This window comes from Musca vetustissima, unplaced genomic scaffold, assembly GCF_032173495.1.
Source record: "Musca vetustissima isolate MV318-11 ecotype Yass unplaced genomic scaffold, APGP_CSIRO_Mvet_v1 utg2745, whole genome shotgun sequence".
Classification (NCBI taxonomy): Eukaryota; Metazoa; Arthropoda; class Insecta; order Diptera; family Muscidae; genus Musca; species Musca vetustissima.
Genome location: NW_026886292.1, coordinates 506,066 through 527,530, shown reverse-complemented (window position 1 = coordinate 527,530; position 21,465 = coordinate 506,066). Strand labels below are relative to the sequence as shown.

Here is a 21,465-nt window from a genome sequence, read left to right as displayed (position 1 = left end):
TGAAACACGTGTCGAAAATCGCTTAAATACCGAATATTGAGGGGTATCGTTATATGGGGGTTACCCGAAAACTTTGGTCAATGTTAATAAAAGTGAAGTAAACGTACCTACGGAGATGTGCTACGCAATGAGAACCCAAAATACCAAATCACTGCCAAACGTGTCCAAAACCCCCAAAGTACCGAATATTGAGGAATCCTAGGAGTACTAGCAATGTCAGAGCGATTTATATTGTGATTCTAACATGCGGACACATAAATCCACATATAATTTTATTCTGATCAAGAATATACATACCTTGGCGAATATTTCGAGGCGTTCCAAACGAAATGACAAATCTAATATACACACCACCTTATGGTGGAAGGGGGTATAACAATAGGAGTATTCTAAGTCTTCCCGAATCGAACCTACTTGACGATTGGCCCATAATTGTGACTTGTACTGTGTTCATAAATTATAATGGACAGACATACGGACGGACACGCATGCCTAGATAAAGTCAGCTAGAACCAATGTTTCGCGCAGCTTCCGACATTTGGAAAGTACTTCCTTATGGGAGCTACCCTAAAAAGAGCACCAATATTGATCATTTTTGGTAGGAACCAACCAATTCGGTTGAAAAAAATCCTAAAATTGATAAAATGTTTAAACAGGCAGACCGACATCTCTAAATCGACATTTATTTTTGGTACTTTATGGTATCCTGTAAAATTTTCGTGGTGTTATCGGTGTCCCAAAATTAATATACAACTTACGTTATTGGTAGAATAATGTTATTGTAGCAAATTGATTTATGATTGTTGTGTTTCCTTAATTAGTTTGCTTCTGACTCCGCATGTACGATTCGCAGCTGGTGGCGTCATTAAATGGCTTCTGCATAACACTGCATAATTTTGGGCTTCCGAAGCAATATGGGTGGCTAACGACAGGTTGAGTACAACTGTTCAATATTCTTTTTCAGTTTAATTCAGTTCCTTATACACTATGTATGCTGAAACGATGCTAAACATCGTCTATAACTGGACGAGGGGCATTAACGTAAATCCGGCCAAGACGGATAACATATCCTTCAAAACAAAGTGATAAACATATCAAATAAAGTTAAATGGACTGAAGACTTAAATGGAAAGACCACATATAGTAACTGGTATACATAGCCCACTAATGCTGCTTCTTCTGCAGAAGAGCCTTAGGCTCTAAATGGGGTTTTTCTCCAAAGATGATAAATTGGATCTATAAGAGCGTTATTAGACCAATCGTAACATACACGTCGCTAGTCTGGTGGACAGTAATGGACAAAAAATTGAACCAAAATATAGTTCAGACCAGGCAATCGGATACTCAATTAGTAGTTTTGAGTCGGACCGAATACTTGAAATAAGAATAATCAAAAATGTGAATCTATAGTTAAATCATGCTCTTGACTAAATGTAGAGGGTTTTTGATTCATGTCCATTAATTGTACATTAATAATATAGTGACACAACTTTTCTTTTTTGGCATATTTGTTGTTTTGGTATATGTAATTCTAATTTTAAATAATACAAATTATAACAAATAAGTTTCTTAAATTTACTCTTTTCCATTTTTAATTGATTTTCTCTCTTTTTTAATATGCTTTCCTTTTTCTGATTTAAAATTGGCACCGTTTTTTACACCGTTTACAGACAATAAATAATAAATAACAACTACAACAAAAACCCGAGACGCAGTATTTACAAACATAAATAAATTTAAATAAAGACTATATAAAACACAATTGTATAAAATGTTGATAAATGTGTACATATTTTTGTGATATATTAACAAAATCAAAAACTTCATGAATTTCACACAAAATATTTATTGCTATAATAACACATATATCAATAATCATTAAAAATAACATTGCTATAAAAATTATTCCACCTCAATTTTTAACATTATAAACTAACTCATATTCTCTTCCCAAAAAACAATAGAACTGTATAGAATAAAATATTGGTTACCGGTTGTTTTCTTGCTATAAAAAAATAAATAAATATTATTACAAAGAGTAAAACCAATAACATTAAAGCTAAAACAAAATATATAAACAGAACATTTATATAATCGAAAATAAAACAGCAACAATAAAAAGAAATTCAACGCCATGTACGAAAGCTATAATTTTCTAAATTCACTTTTTCGCGCCACAATCATTCCTGGACTATTTGTTATAGTTTGGCTAACTGGGTTGTAAGTATTGCTATCTCCCCTTCCCACCCACCCCCTCTCTCTCTGTTACATCACACCACATAGACACCTTATACGAATTTACGTAAATTTATTTACTAATATTTTGGAAATATTATTTTCGTTGGTTTTCATTTTCATAATTAAATTTTGTTGTTGTTTCTATTTGTAAATTTCAGAATTGTGTTAATAATGTTTTGGTATTATTATAAGAGTATCTGCATAAATTGTGTGTTTGTGTTTTTTAAGTAATTGTTTCATTGGTACTTCATAAAGTGTGTACCTAAAATATTTTTTTATAGAAGTGTAAATTTGTCAGTTATCACATCATAATTATTTGTGCCATTGATTGATTGTAGATAATTTCCCTCGACCACTTGTTGGCACATATTGGGGTGGTTTCTCAGCCATAACATGACGAATGGTTTCAGTCATAACAAGACGAATGCTCGAGAGTTGAAGGTTTTATCTACATAAAAACAGTTCTTCGCATGATCTTGGTGACCAGTTGATATTCACCACCACGAAAAATTACGCGGTCAGGAATTGCCTCTTGCAAAGTTCTTCAAGTTGTGTGGCATGTGACATCGTCTTGTTGAAACCACATATTCCTTAGATCGTATTATACAATAGAATGCAAACAAGTCGGTTATAATGTGACCATAAAGTTCCGAATTTCATAGATGTAAGGTCCAATCACACCTTGGCACCAAATAGTGACTTTTTCTGCGTTGTGAGATAATTAGGTTAGAAGGTACAGGGGCTGGTGCCTACTGCGAAAGGCTAGGCCTTGATCTTACAAATTGGATATCAACTGTAGTGTTTTCCAATCTGAAATCTTCGCGATTTGGAAGGCAGCAGAATTGATAAAAAGTCTAGATGCTGTGATCGTAGAACCGGTGCCCATCAAATCTGTGGTCGTTCTCGAGTGTAGAGCAGTTTTGGAAACACTTTCTAACATCCATCATGACACTGACATGGGTAATGAAAAAACAGACGAGGATCTCAATCCACAGATTTAGCAATCGATGGCTCAATCAAAACACCCCCATATGTCACCTTTTTCAGAAATTTGAGGTGTTCCTCGACGAACGAGCCAATGAACTTTGGCACAACGAACCTAGGTGCAATGTGTCAAGATCTATCTGGCCAACTCTGTCAACCAAGAGAACAAACTCACTGTTGAACCTGTGTAAAGCTGAAATTAGAGTAATGACAGGAGTCATTACTGGCCATTGCAATATCAGGGCCTTGATGGGACCATGATGTTACTTATTACTGCAGACTCTGTGATGAGATGAGGAGGAGACGAAGACAATTGAGCATCTCCTGTGTCGCTGTGTAGTCCTGGCCTAGAGACGACACAGAATAGTGGGTCCTCACTTTCCACCGTGTCTAAGCTTCTTTTCAACTATGGAATCTGCTTTAATCTACAGCATCATTCGAAACATACCTCCTCTTATTTCCTTATTTTTTCTATCCCCTTTCTTCCCTACAGATCTCTTCACATCTGCACCACTGTGCAGTGACTGCACATCCCCAAACTTAACCCTAATTAGGTTAGGCTGAAAAGAGGATGGTTAACACCACCACATGTCCAATATTAAGACATACACTTTATGTGGCATGTTGTGGGACCATAGGTCGGTTATTTCACAAAATGTTTTATATTTTGGCAGGGTGTCGATTAACACGTTCATATGTTAAAGTCTTAATGCTATGACGGTCGCTTCATATTTTATTTGGATGTCAATTGTATGTATATATAATATTGCCTCCAAACCTCTCGTTGGTGTTGCTTCATTGTCCCAGTAAGAATGAAGTTAGGCTTATTGACCGATATGGTTTTGGTGTTGCGTAGTTTGCTTTGACCTTAGTCTGGACCAGACTTGCTATTGAAGAACTGTCTGGGCCCACCATAAGTAGAGTTCCATTTTTTTCCTCTTTCCTGTGGAAGACTCTTGCAGTAGGTTGTCCATGATCTTATTGTTAACCGTATCTTTCACTTCCTTTTGGGTCTCCTTTTCTAGTATTCCAGACGCGCTGTTTTCGTCGATCCCTGCATAGCAGATCTTGTCTCTTTCGCGCTAGGGATAAGTAAATTTCGACTTTTGGTATTGAAAAGTCTAAAAGTCGAAGTCGACTTGTGCTCTTTGAGGAAATGGCAAAGTCGACTTTTTATTTTCTTCATAAATACCTAATTTTTGATCACAAAGCCGAAAAATCCCAAAAATTACACATTCCAGAACTTTGATCTGTTGACAATAATTCTTCTAAAAAATCAAATTTTACGTCGATGTTGCTTTAGTCGGTAAAGGTCGAAAATCGATTTTGAACCGGTTTGACAAAATCGAAAGATCGAAAAGTCGACTTTTTAGTCAAATGCAAAAATCGAAAAGTCCAAAAGTCGACTTTTGCGCTCGATTACGTATCCCTATTTCGCGCCACCTGGCAACCTTAGCGAAAGATAACTGCCCCTTACCATCGGCTGTCGCAGTTTTCCCCTTTCATGAAGTCCGGTTAGTCATTTTGGACTTCGGATTGGATATTCCTCTTCTTGCTATCAGTCGACGGGAAGCTCTAATTCATTTTTGCGGGTTTGACTTTCGGTTTGGTTTATCCTTCTGAGCATAGGCTTGTTGTTCAAGTTTGTTCTTGCGGTTCATTCGATTTTTTGCCCCATATAACTGCTTCTTTTTTGTAATGAGCTTCGCGATTTCCTCATTTTATTAACCAACACGGACAGTCTCTGTCCCAAAATGTGGGTGATCAAACTATCCCCTTTCCAATGATCGTTAATAGAGTGAGTGATGAAGTCATTGACATAACCCTCACTAATATGGACGACTTTGGGGTTATAAACTGGGAAGAATCTGAGAAATGCTCCTTTTCAGATCATAGACTGATATTTTTCCAGATTCCTACCTCCAGCGGTAAACAAAAGCCTTATAGGAATCCTCGGAAGATAAACTGGGACAAATTCAAAGCCAAAACAGCAGCCTCAATCCTGGTTCACAACGATCTCATAACGGTTGAGGGAGCTGTGAACAATGACACGGTAACTCTTCTGAAGAGCTATAAGGCTTCATATCCTTTAACATACCCTGGGAAAAGATCTCTGCCGAGGAAGGCTGCAAGGAAAACATACAATAGAGCTAGTAAGATAAAACTCAGTACAGATTGGGATGTTTGTAGAGAACAGTTCAATAGGTACACGAGTGAAATCAAGAAGGCTAAACGTGAGTCTTGGTGAGCCAATCGAAGGAGTCAACGAAGCGTCGAGATTTCGCAGAGTACTATCTAAAGATCCGAAATCTATAGGTAGTATTAAGCGAAGTGGCGGAACGTGGACAAATTGTGGTAGTGAGACTCTTGATATTCTGTAGACAACCCACTTCCCTGGTTGTAAGGACCATAATGAGGGTGCGCAGTGCGCACATCAGCATATGGTTCGGACGAGGGAAGAGGAGAAGCTGATAGAAAACACTATAAGCTATCCAAAACTGATATGGGCCATAAATAGTTTTCAACCCTATAAATCTCCTGGTCCAGATGGTATAACACCGGCCATGCTATCGTACATACCTAGTCTATGAAAAGAGTTAACAGTGAACTTCATCCTGAAAGCCAGGAAGCCGAGTCATACGCTACCAAAGGACTATAGACCGATTAGTCTCTCTTCCTTTCTACTCAATACTTTAGAAAGGTTACTAGACTCAGAAATTAGAAATACTATTGATCAAAGCAAACTTAGCAACTCCCAGCACGCATAGCAACTCCCAGAAGAGCTATGCAGCAACCAGTGGACAATGACAAACAGAGTGGTGATAGAGGCCTCCATATTCAAATTTCCTCGTGTCATTATAACTGATTACCAGAATAATTCACCTTACAAATAATTCACCTTACAGGTATATAAAACATACTGGACAAAAAAAAATTACCCGATTCGTCTAAACGAAGTACTTCTAAAATAGTTGCAATATATTCCGATAACGATCACTATTTTTTTGATATTTAAATATGTATTCATTGTTGGTTTGACCTTTTATAGTTGACTCCGATTTTTATTTTCATCTATTATTCACGCTTGTTAAACATTTTTGTATTTTATGTTGTATGTATATTGTGCTGCTATTTGACCTACACTGTGCACCTTTTTTATTTAATTTATATGCATGTAATAATCAAATCATTGTCACTGTCATTTGTAGTTATTGTTGTCGCTCATATAATCATCCTCTGTCTAGTAAAAATGTAATGTAAATTAGCTTTTTGTTATGATTCAATAGCACTAAACAATTTAATTGAATAACATCTCTCTGATGCCGATTTGTCTCACTTTCTTCTATTTTTTCTTTTCCCCATCCCCGCCGCTGCCATTTTCCATTACAGAATCTCTTTAGTGACGGTACAAGTATGCCTATTGGCATTCTCATTAGTATTCATAGTATTTCCACTGGTATTTCGATATTCGGTAACGCTACAAAGAGGCATCTTATTTTTAACATTCAGTAAGTATTGCAATTGTATTGGTATTTGATGAATGTAAACGAGGCTATATGAACACTATTTTTTTATGTCCTATTATATAGTAACATATCCCAGAGATCTCGATTTAAGTAATCCTGCTAGTGTGGGCCTATATGCCTCACGTAGTTTTCACCTGAATGTACCCGATGCTGATGTCGAAGACGAAAATTCGGAAAAGAAACGTTATGTGCGGATTGGATTGTGGCATGTCTTGCCAAAACATGTGGCCAAACGTTTCACCAAGGAATTGCAGTTAAGTGAGGTGAGTATTCAATTAAAAATTCTACACCTGTTGCAGTGAAATACTAAACCCTTCATTTTTTAGGAAGCCAAAGAGGATCTACAAAACATTACCGAGGTGTCAGATGAACACCTAGATAAATTGGAAACTACCCTCAAATCATCATTCCCCATTGTGAATTCAGAAAATGAACAACTTTTCTATGAACAGTTGTTGAAGGTACCAGGAAATACAATTGTTCTATATCTACATGGCAATACGGCATCACGAGGATCTGGACATCGTTTAGATGTTTATAAATTATTGCGAAAATTAGGATATCATGTCATTTCATTTGATTATCGAGGCTATGGTGATTCAGATCCGATATCGCCCACTGAAGAGGGTGTTGTTCGTGATGCAATGGCTGTCTACAATTATATACGAAATTTAACATCTAATCCAGTATTTATATGGGGTCATTCGTTAGGCACTGGTGTTGCAACAAATATGTTGTCACAATTGAATTATCTGAATGACAAGGGTATTAAAGGTGTCATTTTGGAGGCACCATTTACAAATATTAAAGATGAAATACGTATGCATCCATTTGCAAGGGTAAGTAATGATAACTCTATTCTAGTCTAGTCATGCAAATAATGTGAGGCCGTCTAATGGCTCCCATTTAATTCTTCTATGAAGACACCATTTCGCTAGTCTTTAAAGCCACCCTTCTGCTCGTCTTTAAAGCCACCCTTCTGCTCGTCTATAAAGACTCCCTTCAGCTCGTCTATAAAGACTCCCTTCAGCTCGTCTATAAAGACTCCCTTCAGCTCGTCTATAAAGACTCCCTTCAGCTCGTCTATAAAGACTCCCTTCAGCTCGTCTATAAAGACTCCCTTTAGCTCGTCTATAAAGACTCCCTTCAGCTCGTCTATAAAGACTCCCTTCAGCTCGTCTAAAAAGACTCCCTTCAGCTCGTCTATAAAGACTCCCTTCAGCTCGTCTATAAAGACTCCCTTCAGCTCGTCTATAAAGACTCCCTTCTGCTCGTCTATAAAGACTCCCTTCAGCTCGTCTATAAAGACTCCCTTCAGCTCGTCTAGAAAGACTCCCTTCAGCTCGTCTATAAAGACTCCCTTCAGCTCGTCTATAAAGACTCCCTTCAGCTCGTCTATAAAGACTCCCTTCAGCTCGTCTATAAAGACTCCCTTCAGCTCGTCCATAAATCCACCCTTTTGATCTTCTATAAAATCTCCCTTCAGCTCGTCTACGAAAACTCCCTTCAGCATGTCTACAAAAACTCCCTTCAGGTCGTCTATAAAGACTCCCTTCAGTTCTTCCATAAAAACACTCTTCAGGTCGTCTATAAAGACTCCCTTCAATTCTTCTCTAAAAACTCCCTCCAGTTCGTCTATGAAACCAGATGACTTCTAATTTTAATTTTTAACTTATTTTTTTAGAATATTTTTTTATATATAATTAAATATTTAATTTTTCTCATCTTTTTTCCATTACAGCCCTTCAAACATTTACCCTGGTTCGATCACACAATTGCCCGACCAATGTATTTAAATTCGTTGCGATTTGAATCGGATCAACACATTAGTGAATTCCGTCAACCGATAATGATTTTACATGCCGAGGATGATTATGTAGTACCCTTTCAATTGGGCTACAAGTTATATCGTATTGCATTGGATACACGTGGCAAATCTTGGGGTCCCGTCGAATTTCATCGTTTCGAGGGGTCACGGAAATATGGTCATAAATATATTTGCTATGCACCCGAATTACCCGATCTTATTCAGAATTTTATTAACAATTATATTAAGGATATTTTCTAAATACAAGAAAAGGAAATAAACGGATCTCAGCTGGCGCTGTAATAAGTAGCATTATGCCCTAAGATGATGCTCTTCAATAAATTGTTAAACTCACTGCGACAACATAAATTAAGTGTGCTTTTAAAAGTATTTAAATATATTAGAAACAAAACAAAAACAACAGCAAATAAATATAAAACATGAATTTGTAGCTTTGAAATGTTTGTATTCACCATCATCACCTAACCACAAAAAACTTATCCTGAAAAATTGAATTATCATTTTAGCACCCATTTTAAGTCCTCCAATCCCTCCATGACCTCCATGTAGTATGCAAATAATATCCACCTCATTGTGATTTTTTTACTCACTGAATACTGTGTAGCAGTGTGTGTATTGCAAATTATAATCGATTGTAGATTTTGCTTCGTTTTTCATTGCATATTTCTTTTTCTGCCGTGATTTTATCATAAGTCATAGTATTAATAAATATATAATTTTATTTAAATCTGAACAATTTGTAATGAAGAAGTTAGATATTAACAAAAAATATATATGAATGTAAGTTATAATGGAGTACGTAATGTAACAAATTGAAATGAAATAAATGTTTATATTTCTTTAAAATGTGTAAGTTATTAATATTTTTGGCATTGGTTCGATTGGCCTTTATAAATGAGCTGAAGTTAGAATTTATACACTAGCTGAAGGGAGTCTAGACGAGCTGAAGGGAGTCTTTATAGACGAGCTGAAGGGAGTCTTTATAGACGAGCTGAAGGGAGTCTTTATAGACGAGCTGAAGGGAGTCTTTATAGACGAGCTGAAGGGAGTCTTTATAGACGAGCTGAAGGGAGTCTTTATAGACGAGCTGAAGGGAGTCTTTATATAGACGAGCTGAAGGGAGTCTTTATAGACGAGCTGAAGGGAGTCTTTATAGACGAGCTGAAGGGAGGCTTTATATACGAACTGAAGGGAGTCTTATAGACGAGCTGAAGGGAGGCTTTATATACGAGCTGAAGGGGGTCTTTATATACGAGCTGAAGGGAGTCTTTATAGACGAGCTGAAGGGAGTCTTTATAGACGAGCTGAAGGGATTCTTTATAGACGAGCTGAAGGGATTCTTTATAGACGAGCTGAAGGGATTCTTTATAGACGAGCTGAAGGGTTGTATTTTTAAGACAGGTTACTATGTATGTCGATTGTCAAGCGATCCTCAGACTTTAAATGGTTCATGTGGTTAATGACTGCACAGAAGTTATGTGTGATATACGTAATTTCGTTAAATTTTTTTGGGTTCCAAGTCAATAGGGAAAGAAAAAGCAGACTTGCTCTTAGTGTTTAATAGCCGATTGATATGGCAGATGCCACTGTAAACCCACCTCTTACCTGCAACATTGGCGAAAGTAAAATTTACTTCGAAAATCCTGGAATTCGATAGCGTGAGAAAACTAGATTCGGACTCCAAAAATCATTTGGCGACGATCTAAATCATTGATTTCTCTGTACAAGAAAGTGATGAAACTAGGTATATGAATAATAACTGGTCACTGCATAATTAGATGATGATTACTGCCGCCTATGTGAGGATAAGGTTAGGTTAGGGATGTACGGTTTTTAGTAACAACAGTCCACTCGAAGACTATTGTCCATTGTGATCATCCTTTTTACCTGCAAAGAGGAAGAGAAAGTGGAAGAGCAGGAAAAAAATAGTGATAGAAGGTGAGCGGAGAGATGGTTATTTTAGCCATATCAGATTCTTGACAAAGCCTAGGATCTGGTTGGGGTCTATTTTTAGAGAAGAAGGCTAGATTATCAATTTCATATCTTCCAAACTGTTTATGTCTTCTGCCAATCAGCGATGGACATTTACAGAGGATATGTTCAATTGTTTCTAGCTCTTCTTCGTCCTCACATAGACGACAGTAATCCTCTTCACCGGAGTCCCATTTCGAAGTGAGAGATCTAATCTTGCAGTGACCTGTTATGATCACCACAATGATTTTGATCTTTCTCTTATTATGTGCCTGCAGCGAAGAAGTTCTTTGGCGAGAAAATTCAGGCCAGATAGATTTTGAGATTCTGCAACCAGGTTCTCTCGACGATCTGTTACCGACTACCTCGCCGTAGAACAAGCGGATTTTGCCAATGAAATAGGCAATGGGTGGTTTCACAAATCTCTCAATCGGAAGATTGGACGATTGTGAGCCCCCTCGAGCTCGTCGGCTTTCTTGTTCCCTTCAATGTCATTATGTCCTGGAACCCAACATAAGCTATCTGTCGTATATCATTCAGAGCGGACTTGCAATCATGAGCTGCTTTTGAGTTTATAGTACACGACTTCACCGCCTTTAGGGCCGCCTGACTATCGGCATATATAGTCACCAGTCCCGCAATATCGGCAGTAGGTGATTTTACTATCTCGGCCGCTTTCGTGATTGCAAGGATTTCAGCTTGAAAAACGCTAAAACGATTGTTAAGTTTATATGAGTTGTATGTTTCTAATTCCCTAAACGCCTGCACCAGTGCCTTCCTTCATCAGAGGTAAGAAGCCGCAAGTCCAGGATTCCTTACTAAGAAACTCTACTTTGATGTCATTAAAGTCTCTGTGAGAGGAACATAGTCACTGAAGTGATTATTTCCCCTCAAGAGATCAGAACTTGGCGTTATGTTGAGGATACTAGCGTGACCATAGTTCAGCGATTTCCAGGCATCCGTTTCCCGGAGCCTCAGAGCACATGTGGCCGCCTGGAATTTAATAAGAATGTCCAGTGGTCGGAGATTCATGATCGCATTCAAGGCTGCCTGTGGTGTACTTCTTAGCGCTCCGGTAATCAGGATCGAAGCCGTTCGCTGTACTAAACATAATTTTGACAGCAGTATGTGAGGATAAAGAAGAACCGCAAACGATCGAGCATATACTCTGCAGATGTAGATTTGATCACATCGTAATGTAGAGTTTTGGCAAAAAATTGTTTTGGCTAAATCATAAACCCTAAACTAAAACACACTCATATGTTTCCGTACTGCATTAATCTACTAATTTTTTTATTTTCTTCGATATCATATAGGAAAATTCATTATCGTAGCAAGAAGTAGCACGGTAACATACCACTCAATCAACCTAATTCGACCACGATTTTATAGAATGAATTAATAAATCGGACAATTTGTTACAACAAAAATAAACTGACTTATAAATTTGAACATTTCTACCACTTTTTGAGTACGGGAACTGATCCGAAATTAAAATTGTTCAGTCACACATATTTTTGCTCTGTTCCAGGACTTATAAGAATATTATATTAATCGAAATGTATATTTTTTATTTGTCTTTATAATTATTTTAAGTTTTTCTACTTTTTTTAGTACTTAAACATACCATTTCTACGGGTTCCTTACATATTTATTAAAAATGTTAATGGTGTTTCAATTTGTTGAAGTATTTCCTTTGCTATAAAATTATTTCTTGAAATATAAAAAATAACGATTCATAAATGTTTTTCCTTCATTTTTGTACAGTACAATAACGATAAACCATTTGATATAATAAAAAAATCGATTTGCTTACAAACAATCGATTAATCCAATGTCGACTTACAATACCCTATTGTTGAGAGCTGCAGCCGTATGAGTAAATTTATTGCGGCCGAAGAGTCCGTTCGTTGTCGCGGCAGTAATTGAAACAGTGAAGAGGTATTTGATATTTGATGTCGGAATAAATGCAAAAAACCCCAAAATCCATCATTCATTATTAACAGAAAAATATTAAAGAAAGTGGAATTCATAACTGCAATAGAGTTTGAAAACAGTCGGCAAGTTTAGTTCCTAAAATTTCGATTAAAAATTTTGGTGTGTGTGAAAAAAAGGAAGTTTTTGTTTTCTTCAGCATAACTCCATTAGCGAAGTGAAGAGAAAAAGTAAAGTTTTTAGCAAAATATACAAGTCAAGTGAATTAATTCGATCTTCCTTGAAAACAAAATAACCAAAATAATTAACATATTTTACGGAAGTTGACAAAAAATACAGTAATAAAATATCACCAAAAAACCAACCAACCCATCCTTTTTGGAAGAAAGAAAATTTTGCTTGACAAGAAGAAGCATTTATCGAACGAAGGAAGAAGTTCAGTTCTCTATACAGCGAGAGTTTTGTGTGAAGTTTTTATAATACCCGACTGATATACGCGACACATAAAATATTTTCCCTTATTCACCGTCGTCGTCGTAGTCGCCGCCCTACTGCAACAGCGACGCCAATTGGTGCTGCACTTCGGCACTCCAACAACAGGAAGAACAATAACAAACTGTGTGTGAGTGTGTGATAAACAGTGAAGCAGGCACAGGCACTCAGTCAGCCAGGCAGCCAGCAGTGTAATCTCATCTACCACACCAACAAGAATTCGTTGTTTTTGTTATTGGTTGAAATTCCCTTTTTGTGTGCCACTCACTCACAGAGTGTTGGAGAGTCAGTCCCTGTGCGATTGTGTGTGTGCTGTATGTAAAAACACGGCGTCGTCATCGTCGATGTTTGTTTGTTTTTTGCTGCTGTTTATTTTTCGCATAAATGTTTGAATTTGTTGTTTAGTTCAAACATCAGTCGGCATCAGCTGCAGCAGCAGTGTCAGCCCGTAGAGCAGAGCAGAGAGCAAAATAGTGCAAATGTTATATTTTCTATGTGTGATGATGAAGATGATGGTTGAATGTGTATTTGTGTAAAAGATAAACGCCGATAAACATCCCGAAAAAACAGCAAAAAATCCCCAACAACAGATTTTCTAAATAGGACACAGAACGAAAATCTAAAATGTGTTGCATTTAAAAAACAAATAATCAAATTCAAAAATTCTTCTTCTTTCTTTGCATGTAAATAACAAAGAACAACCACATAAAAGTGTTTACTATTTTCAATAAGAAAATCGAAATTTTCCAAAGAAGAAAAACAAAAAAAGGAAAACGGAGTTTTATTCTCGCCCTAAATGTGTTGAAGGATAGATAGATATAAAGAAGAAGTAAAAAGGCCGCAAAAAAGGAGGAATAGTGAGTGACGTTTGTGCAATTGAGAGTGTGTGATAAATTTTGCAGAGAGTAAATCCAGAGCGGGAGAGCTAAGAACATACATAAACTGAGAATATCCCCCAAAAAACTAAACGAGGTTGCTGCCAATTTTTGTGTGTTGTTTGTCGTCGTAGTCGTCGTCTTCAAAACAGATAACAACCCGAATCAAATCCCCTTAAAGTTGATTATTTGTGCATTTAACCAAATTATGTGGTAAGTCGAAATAATAATTATAAATTAATTATCAAACTGAAAAATGTAAATGTTTTGTTGTTGTTTTTATTGTTGCACACTATTGTATCGTTGCAAAATTTAGTCCAAAATGTGTCAACGCGCATGTTATATGAGTGGGACATTGTTTTTTTTTTGGTTACCATCATTTTCAGACATCCGAAAAAATAATGGGCGAGCGACGAGCATAGTTGGTATTTGGATATGGATATATGCTCTGGAGTATGCCGTTGTATCACTTTTCGTTATGTTTTTTCTTCTTCTTGTTGTTTTATGTTTTTATATTTCATTCCATTTTACTCTACTCATGTCTTTGGAGCAGCTAAAAGCTAACACGCCCTTTTTGTTGTTGTTTTGATACAGATTTTCTTATTTATCAGCAAAGAATTTGCCTCACAAAAGGAAAATTGGGGAAAATAATGTTTTCAGTATGGTGGTGTACAGATTTCATTTTATAATTGGGAAATGGTAAAAAATTAAATTTCAACTGTATTTAATTAATTGAAAATTGGAAAAAAGTAGTTTAGCTTCGATTCTATTATACATTTAGCAGAAATGTCCATCAGTTTTGATGCGAACTTCTTTATCAGATTATAGAGGCGTTTTTGGCGGACTGTATCTACAATACACACCTATATGAGTAGGTATCGAAACGAAAGCGGCTTTATAAGAAATTTGTATGAACATTTTCGGAGGCCAAAATCTAGGAAAATTTTTACACAATTTATTACGAACTTCAAAATCACCTAGGGGTTTAAAACGCAGTTAACTCAAGTAAAAGAAAATTGTGTTGTTCAGAAAGATCTTATTAGATCCTGGAATTCTGAATTTGGTATTGGATTGATATTTATTGATATTTTCCATTTGGGCTGTGATATAAATTTAAACAGCGTGCAAAATACGTTGGCAATGCCCGTTTTGAGAGATCATTGTGATGATTTTCCCAGATTCAATGAATGACCACTGATCCTCAAAAAAAATCTATGTGGTTACGAGTCACATAGAGGTCTGATAGCTCTCCTTTACTATTCTAGATAATCGAGCTAATATTTTCGCGTTCAATTGTGTAGATAATGATTAATAACCAAAATACCTATATGATTTATAAGAGGATTGTTCATAATTTCCGAATATAGGGTAAGCGCACCTGATTCCGACATGTACCAATAGTCGGCATCTGTTTTATATAACTTCAAATAACTAAAAATCCTATAACTAAATATCAAATGTACCTTGAATTATCTTCAATAACACTGCAGCCTATCTCTATATAAAATTTAATCGAGCTGAGTACATTTATTCAGTCAAAATTTGGCATTTGGTCAATGAGGTTTGTCAACACTAACGATAATTCATGTTTCTTAAGAAAAAAATTAGTGGGCATGTCGATTTCAAATGACTTGTAATTATATTAAAATTATATATTTTTCACAAGGATCTTCTTCGTAATTGTAATGAACATAGAGGAGAATACTTTAGAATTTAAACTCATTGAAAAATATTTGTAGTTATGATAATTTTGGAACAAATAGTTTAAGGTTTTCTTATAGTCGACATATGGGTGACTAATAAGCACCTTATTAATTTTGATTTCAATCATAGAAGTTATGGTTTTAATCTTAAATTCCTTTAAATTACAAAATATTGACTCTTTGTGAAGAAGGTATGGTCCTGGTAAAGATAATAGGTTGTGCAAAGTTCGGTTCAAATCGGACATTCCTTTCGTCTAACATTAAGATAATAAATATTGCAAATTTTGACCCTTTGAGGGGGAGGTAACAGAAGGAATGGACAAACAGGTCCCATATTTGTACTTTATTTAGACTTGGTAAAGATATTATGTTGTGCAAAGTTTGGTTCAAATCGGATAGTCCGTTCGTATGATATTGCAAAATTTCTTGTAAGCTACATTTGTGCTACCAAAAGTTACCAAACGTAGTGGGCCGATATTCCCCATCTTCGAAGTTGAACTAAGTTTGGAAGAAATATTGCGATGTGCAAAGTTTGGATAAAATCGGTTACTCACTTCGAGAGTTATTGTGTGTAATTGCGGCCAGACGGAAATTTGTAAAGAGACTCCAAATTGTCTGAAAGGGATTCGGTTTAAAGAAATATGAGGTCTAAAGCCAATATTTCGATGAGACACATTTATGCCGTTTCAAAGTGTATACATACATCCTCATAATGATGAGGGTATAAAAATTAGTGTTTTTTTTTGTTTAAGATATTCAAATGGGCAATTATCTTTGCTTCATTCACAGTCTACCTTTGGATTATCTTGTAAGAAAACCTAAAGTTATTTTTCTGGTTCTGGTGCAATAAAATATAAATTTCGCAGAAAATTACCTATTAGCTGAATAATAGTTTTTTTTTCTTTCTAAAAAAAATAGTTTCCGAAGAAAGACAATAATTTTTGAATTTACTTTTCACAGTCAAAAGAATCCACTTGGATTTTTCGTTATTCTCATTCTTTTTATATCCTATCTTAATATCTATGAAATAAAATAGGCAATATTTATATAAATTCAATGAAAAAAATATTGAAATTGCAACCTCACAGTGAAAAGTATCCAACGGTATTATTTACAACTCATGGAGTATCAATTAAATATTGCATCAGATTTATTTTTATACTTTACGCGTGAATTACCTTATTTGGGTAGCCATCGTGACCGGAAAAATCCGATTGGAGTTCGTTCAGGAACACGGAAAAAGAGGATTTTGCATTTTTCCAACTTGTTTTTTTTTGTATGCTGATTAATGCAAATTTAACTTGTTTGGGTTGGATGAGCTCCCAACCATGAGCGCTGCCATAGTCTCATTTTTATTGAAGGAATTATGGACACGATTTATTATTTTAATGTAGTGCTGAAAAATTGGGTTTGGGGAAAACATTTCAATTTCATCAAGGTTATTACCCTAAACCCAAGTCGCAGATTGTTCGAGAGTGGATGCTTAAAAATTGTCCAAAAGTCTTTCAAACACCTCCTCAGTCCCCGAATTTGAATCCTATAGAGAAGTTGTGGAGTATTTTGGAGAAAAATATTAGAAGCCATAACATCTTAAGCATATCAAGTCTAAAAAATGCTTTACAAGTAGAATGTGAAAAAAATTCAGACATCCTACACGGAAAACTTGGCAAAATCAATGCCGGCAAGGTTGAAAGCTGTAAAACATAACAAGTGATATCATACTACATATCGCTTATTTGCTTCAAGACCGGCATAAATCAAAAATAGTGATTTTTGAGTTAATAATGCAGAATTGTTCCCTATATCAGATTTCATATTGTGTAAAAAATTCAGATGATTATATCATACATTGAGAAGCTGTAGAAGTTCCTCTGTCCCATATAAAGTGTGAGTAAATTGACAACTTAAAACTCATTTCCTGCAATATTAACCCTTCAAAAACGGTTTGTTAAAAAAACGTTTGTTTTGGATACTTTTCACTGTGGTGTTCCAATTACTTTTGTTTAGCAATCATTACTTTTCATATTGAATTCGTATTGAATATTTATTATAAAAAACCAATTGGATACTTTTGACTCGGACTGTAGGTATAATTTGGTATCTTTCGCAAAGGAAAGAGCAGGTTTGTCGAATTCCAAATCTGTAATGCTTTCCTATATAATAAAATTTTTACTACGTTTTGATTTGTTAAATTTTAGCATCCCACATTTTCTAGCATCTCTGTTTTTATTATAGAATCCCAATTTTGACCCACATATTTATGTAATTTTCCATCTTACATATTGATACCTATCTATTTATTATTTTCAGCTATAAGGTCATAAATTACATTAGTGTTTAATTAATGACTTTTAAAGTAAGAGTGAGTGATTGGCGAATAATGAAATTAGAGGAGAGCACTCAAAAAATTCGTAGAAGCCAGAGTAGTGTCGGTGTGTTGTCAGTCAAAGTCATTGTTGTTAGTTTTGTTTCGTTATTTGTTTCTTTTTTCACTCTAAATACGATACCACTATCATAACTTTGATTTTGTTGTTGTTGTTTTTGTTGTTATGCTCTACCACATACAAAAAACAAAAAGGCATTGTAAATGTTAACAAAACAAACAAAAACAGCAACAATAACAACAGCTATAGCAACACCTAGTTCTAATTCAAACAATGAGTACATAAATGAAACAACAACAACAGCAATACTTAAAAGCTAAATGATGAGCTTAAGCCACTCACACAATTCGTTCTTATTAGAAGTGACTCTATTTTTTTGAATAATAATAGAGTCGGGAGAATGAATAACTTCAACTTTAAATCTCTTGTCTCTTTGGCACGGATTAAAACTGATGCTCTCTTACAGCAGCCAAAAAACCATCAGAAGACAGACTGTAAAAGACAGCACATACAGCACATAGCAACAACAACTGGAAAACTTCATATGTACAACCAAAAAAAAAACAAAATAAAGCCAGCCATCGAGTAAATGGCCACAGCTGTGACTGTGAAATGATGATGATGAAAATGGCACATACTGTAAACAATAAAAAAAAAACATAAACAGCAACAATAATAAAATTAATAAAAACACAAGACAAAAGAATGGAAAGAGCAGCAACAGCAGTACTTCTCTTCTTTTGCTCAGAGTGTTTTGTTTTTGAGAGGCTGTTTGGTGGCTGTCTGGCTGTTCGCTTGGTTGAAAGTTTTTTGTCTGGCTGTATGTCGACCCGGCCGACCGTCTGTGATGTTGGTTAAATTCGTCCAAAGACGAAACTGGTTTTCACCACTATCTTTTGGCAGAAAATATAAAACAACAACAATAACAAAAACATACAAAATAGCCACAAACATTTTTGCTGTTCTGTTCTCCAGAGTACCAAAAGAAACAACAACATTCAGCAGAGACATGATACCCTTTAGCAACCAACGAACGGGCTTAGCTAATGACTTTTATGCAATTGACAAGCTTTTGTTTTGTTGTTGTCTTGTTTTTTCTCCAGCTATTACTCCTCGACTGCTTTGTCATTCTGTGGCGTCTGTTGTTCTTCCTGCTGCTGCTGTTGGACTGCCTGGCTGACTGGCAGTAAATGACAGATGTTATAGTTTCAAAATACATTCTTACACTGTTCAACAGTTTTTTGGGGGATTTTTATTAAATATGCAAGAATAAATTTAGAAGATTGTCAAAATTTAGTAAACTTTTTTAAGAAGGCAAATGTACCTCTACCTGAAGTCCACCTCGATTGATACAACTTAAAAACTAAAGATGTGCGGGAATAAAAGTAAGTTATTAGATATCAGTTGAAGGTTGTTCGGCGAATGATACATCAATTCCACATATTGACTGGTCAAAAGGGTGCTGGGTTAAGCCGTGGTACGCCAACTCGCATTGCCACGGTTTCCACTTCTCTGGTTCGCTCTTCGAAAATCTCCGAAGAGTTCAGGCAAAGGGCGGTGTCATTTGAGGTAATCACAATTGAATCTCACTGGTGGGATCATTCGGGAGCATCTGTCGGATCGATATTAAATTTTTTCAATAAAGTTCTGCTACTTCTACAAATGTTGATGTTCACAATCTCCTAATTAATATGTATAACACAGGCTGACAAAATTTGCATCCATTTGTAGTGGGCTATCGAGCGAGCCACAGCATTGGGTTTTCAAAGGAGCGTCTTTTAAGAGATTACTCTTTCTAACACAGGAACATCTTGCTTAAAAACAATTCCAAAGTTATTTCCTGTTCATAAACTTTACAATAGGGTACGAAATGAAATGTACGAAGTACCCGATTTGAACCAAAGTTTGACCAAGCCTTTTTAGTGTTTGGCGATAGAGTATATCGGTGTACTCATTCTATACCTTACCCACAAAGCGTTGTCGTAATATTGGGTTTAGACCCCAACAAATCCATTTCAGAAAGTCCATATCCAAATGGCCTTCTCAGAGCCTTGATTTCGATAATTCTCTCGAATTTTGTAATTTATCTGGTGGCCAAATTTTCAATATCATAATAATCGGCCCTCCTTCTGGTACCTCCCACACAAAGGGTCAAAACTTGTAAACTTGATATGAAACGAATTTAGTATTTGAAAATCATTACCCAAGTCCTATAAAACTGAATTTGTTAAAATTATTTTCCTACCGTCATCTGTAATCACAACAACTATATACGGTACGTTTAAATGTAACCCCATATACTGCTTGATTTTCGGTCTTTTATATGTTTTATACACATTTTTCGATAAAAAAATTTCCTATAATTTATGTTTTATAAAAAGAGGATACAAACCCTTTTTGTAAAAATAGCAAGTGGGATATATATAAAAGACAGAAAATCGTCCAATTTTCGGTATTTTTTCAAGCTTTTTTGAGCATTTCCAAAGAGCCGTAATTTAGCACACCGGGTTTTTAGATGCTATAAAGCTTTTCAAAAAATATGCACAAATTAAAAAAAACTTTTCAAGCAAGCGAACTTCGGTTAAATGAAGCAATTATATTTGACACAAACTATAAGAATTTTGGCATTTTCAATTAAGCGGGTTTGGCTGTATATGTATCAGACACTAATAACTTTGTCGAAATATTCGTATATATTCCAGAATCAATAATTTTTGTATGACAAATTTAATCGGCAACAAAATGTGTTCATATCTTATCAAAGGAGAACCTTTGTGTTCCCTATAGTAATTTTGCAATATAAATACCGTTAAGCTACCAAGTAATAGCCACGTATTGAAATTGCATGCATTTCACTTTTTTTATTATTAAAAATATATAAACACATACGTTGAATTGGAGCAAAAAATTGTTAATGTAGGCTATGAGTTGTAATTTTACTTCCAAATGGAAAGAAAAGTGGTAAGCTTTGGTCTTTATTCTTATCTTATCTTAGTTTTGTTTGGAGGTTCCATTTTTAGATGAATAACTGCATTAGTTTATCGGTGACATAGCTCTTCTAATTGTGTTTAGGGTCAGTCATTCAGTTATCGCACCAAAACAACCGGTGGTCTGATTAACACAATTCAATATTTGTAAACAAAACAAACTGGTTAAATGTGTAGTAGCTAAAAACAACAACAACAACAAACAAAAAGAGTAACGTATATTTTTTATGACTGAAAGACCTTTTCTATAAATACAAAACAGCCGGCTAAAGTGATGACTAAAAATTTGCCGGTATGATGACGATGAAATTCATTGGAAAGACGAAAGTGATTCATACCACCATTAAGCGAAGAAGACGACGAAGTAACGAACAAAAGGTGTTCCACTTGAAGATATTAACTAATGAGTGCACCAAATACTCTAAAAGGAATTCAGATGAAAAATAAAGTAATCATAACGACAAGGGTACACTGACGAGTTTTTAACATGATTTCCTTAACAATGATTCGTTAATGTTGGCTTAGTCATATGTTTTATGCT

At 35.5% G+C, this 21,465-nt stretch overlaps 1 protein-coding gene across 1 annotated transcript; it reads left to right on the top strand.

Moving 5' to 3' along the window:
• The first annotated feature begins 2,116 nt into the window (after positions 1–2,116).
• Positions 2,117–8,851, top strand: LOC133333816 (lysophosphatidylserine lipase ABHD12). Its single transcript, XM_061542107.1, has 5 exons — positions 2,117–2,220; positions 6,613–6,731; positions 6,813–7,012; positions 7,076–7,588; positions 8,491–8,851. Exons 1-5 carry the CDS (start codon positions 2,135–2,137, stop codon positions 8,815–8,817), a joined length of 1,245 nt encoding a protein of 414 aa, XP_061398091.1. The 5' UTR covers positions 2,117–2,134; the 3' UTR covers positions 8,818–8,851.
• The last annotated feature ends 12,614 nt before the right edge of the window (positions 8,852–21,465 follow it).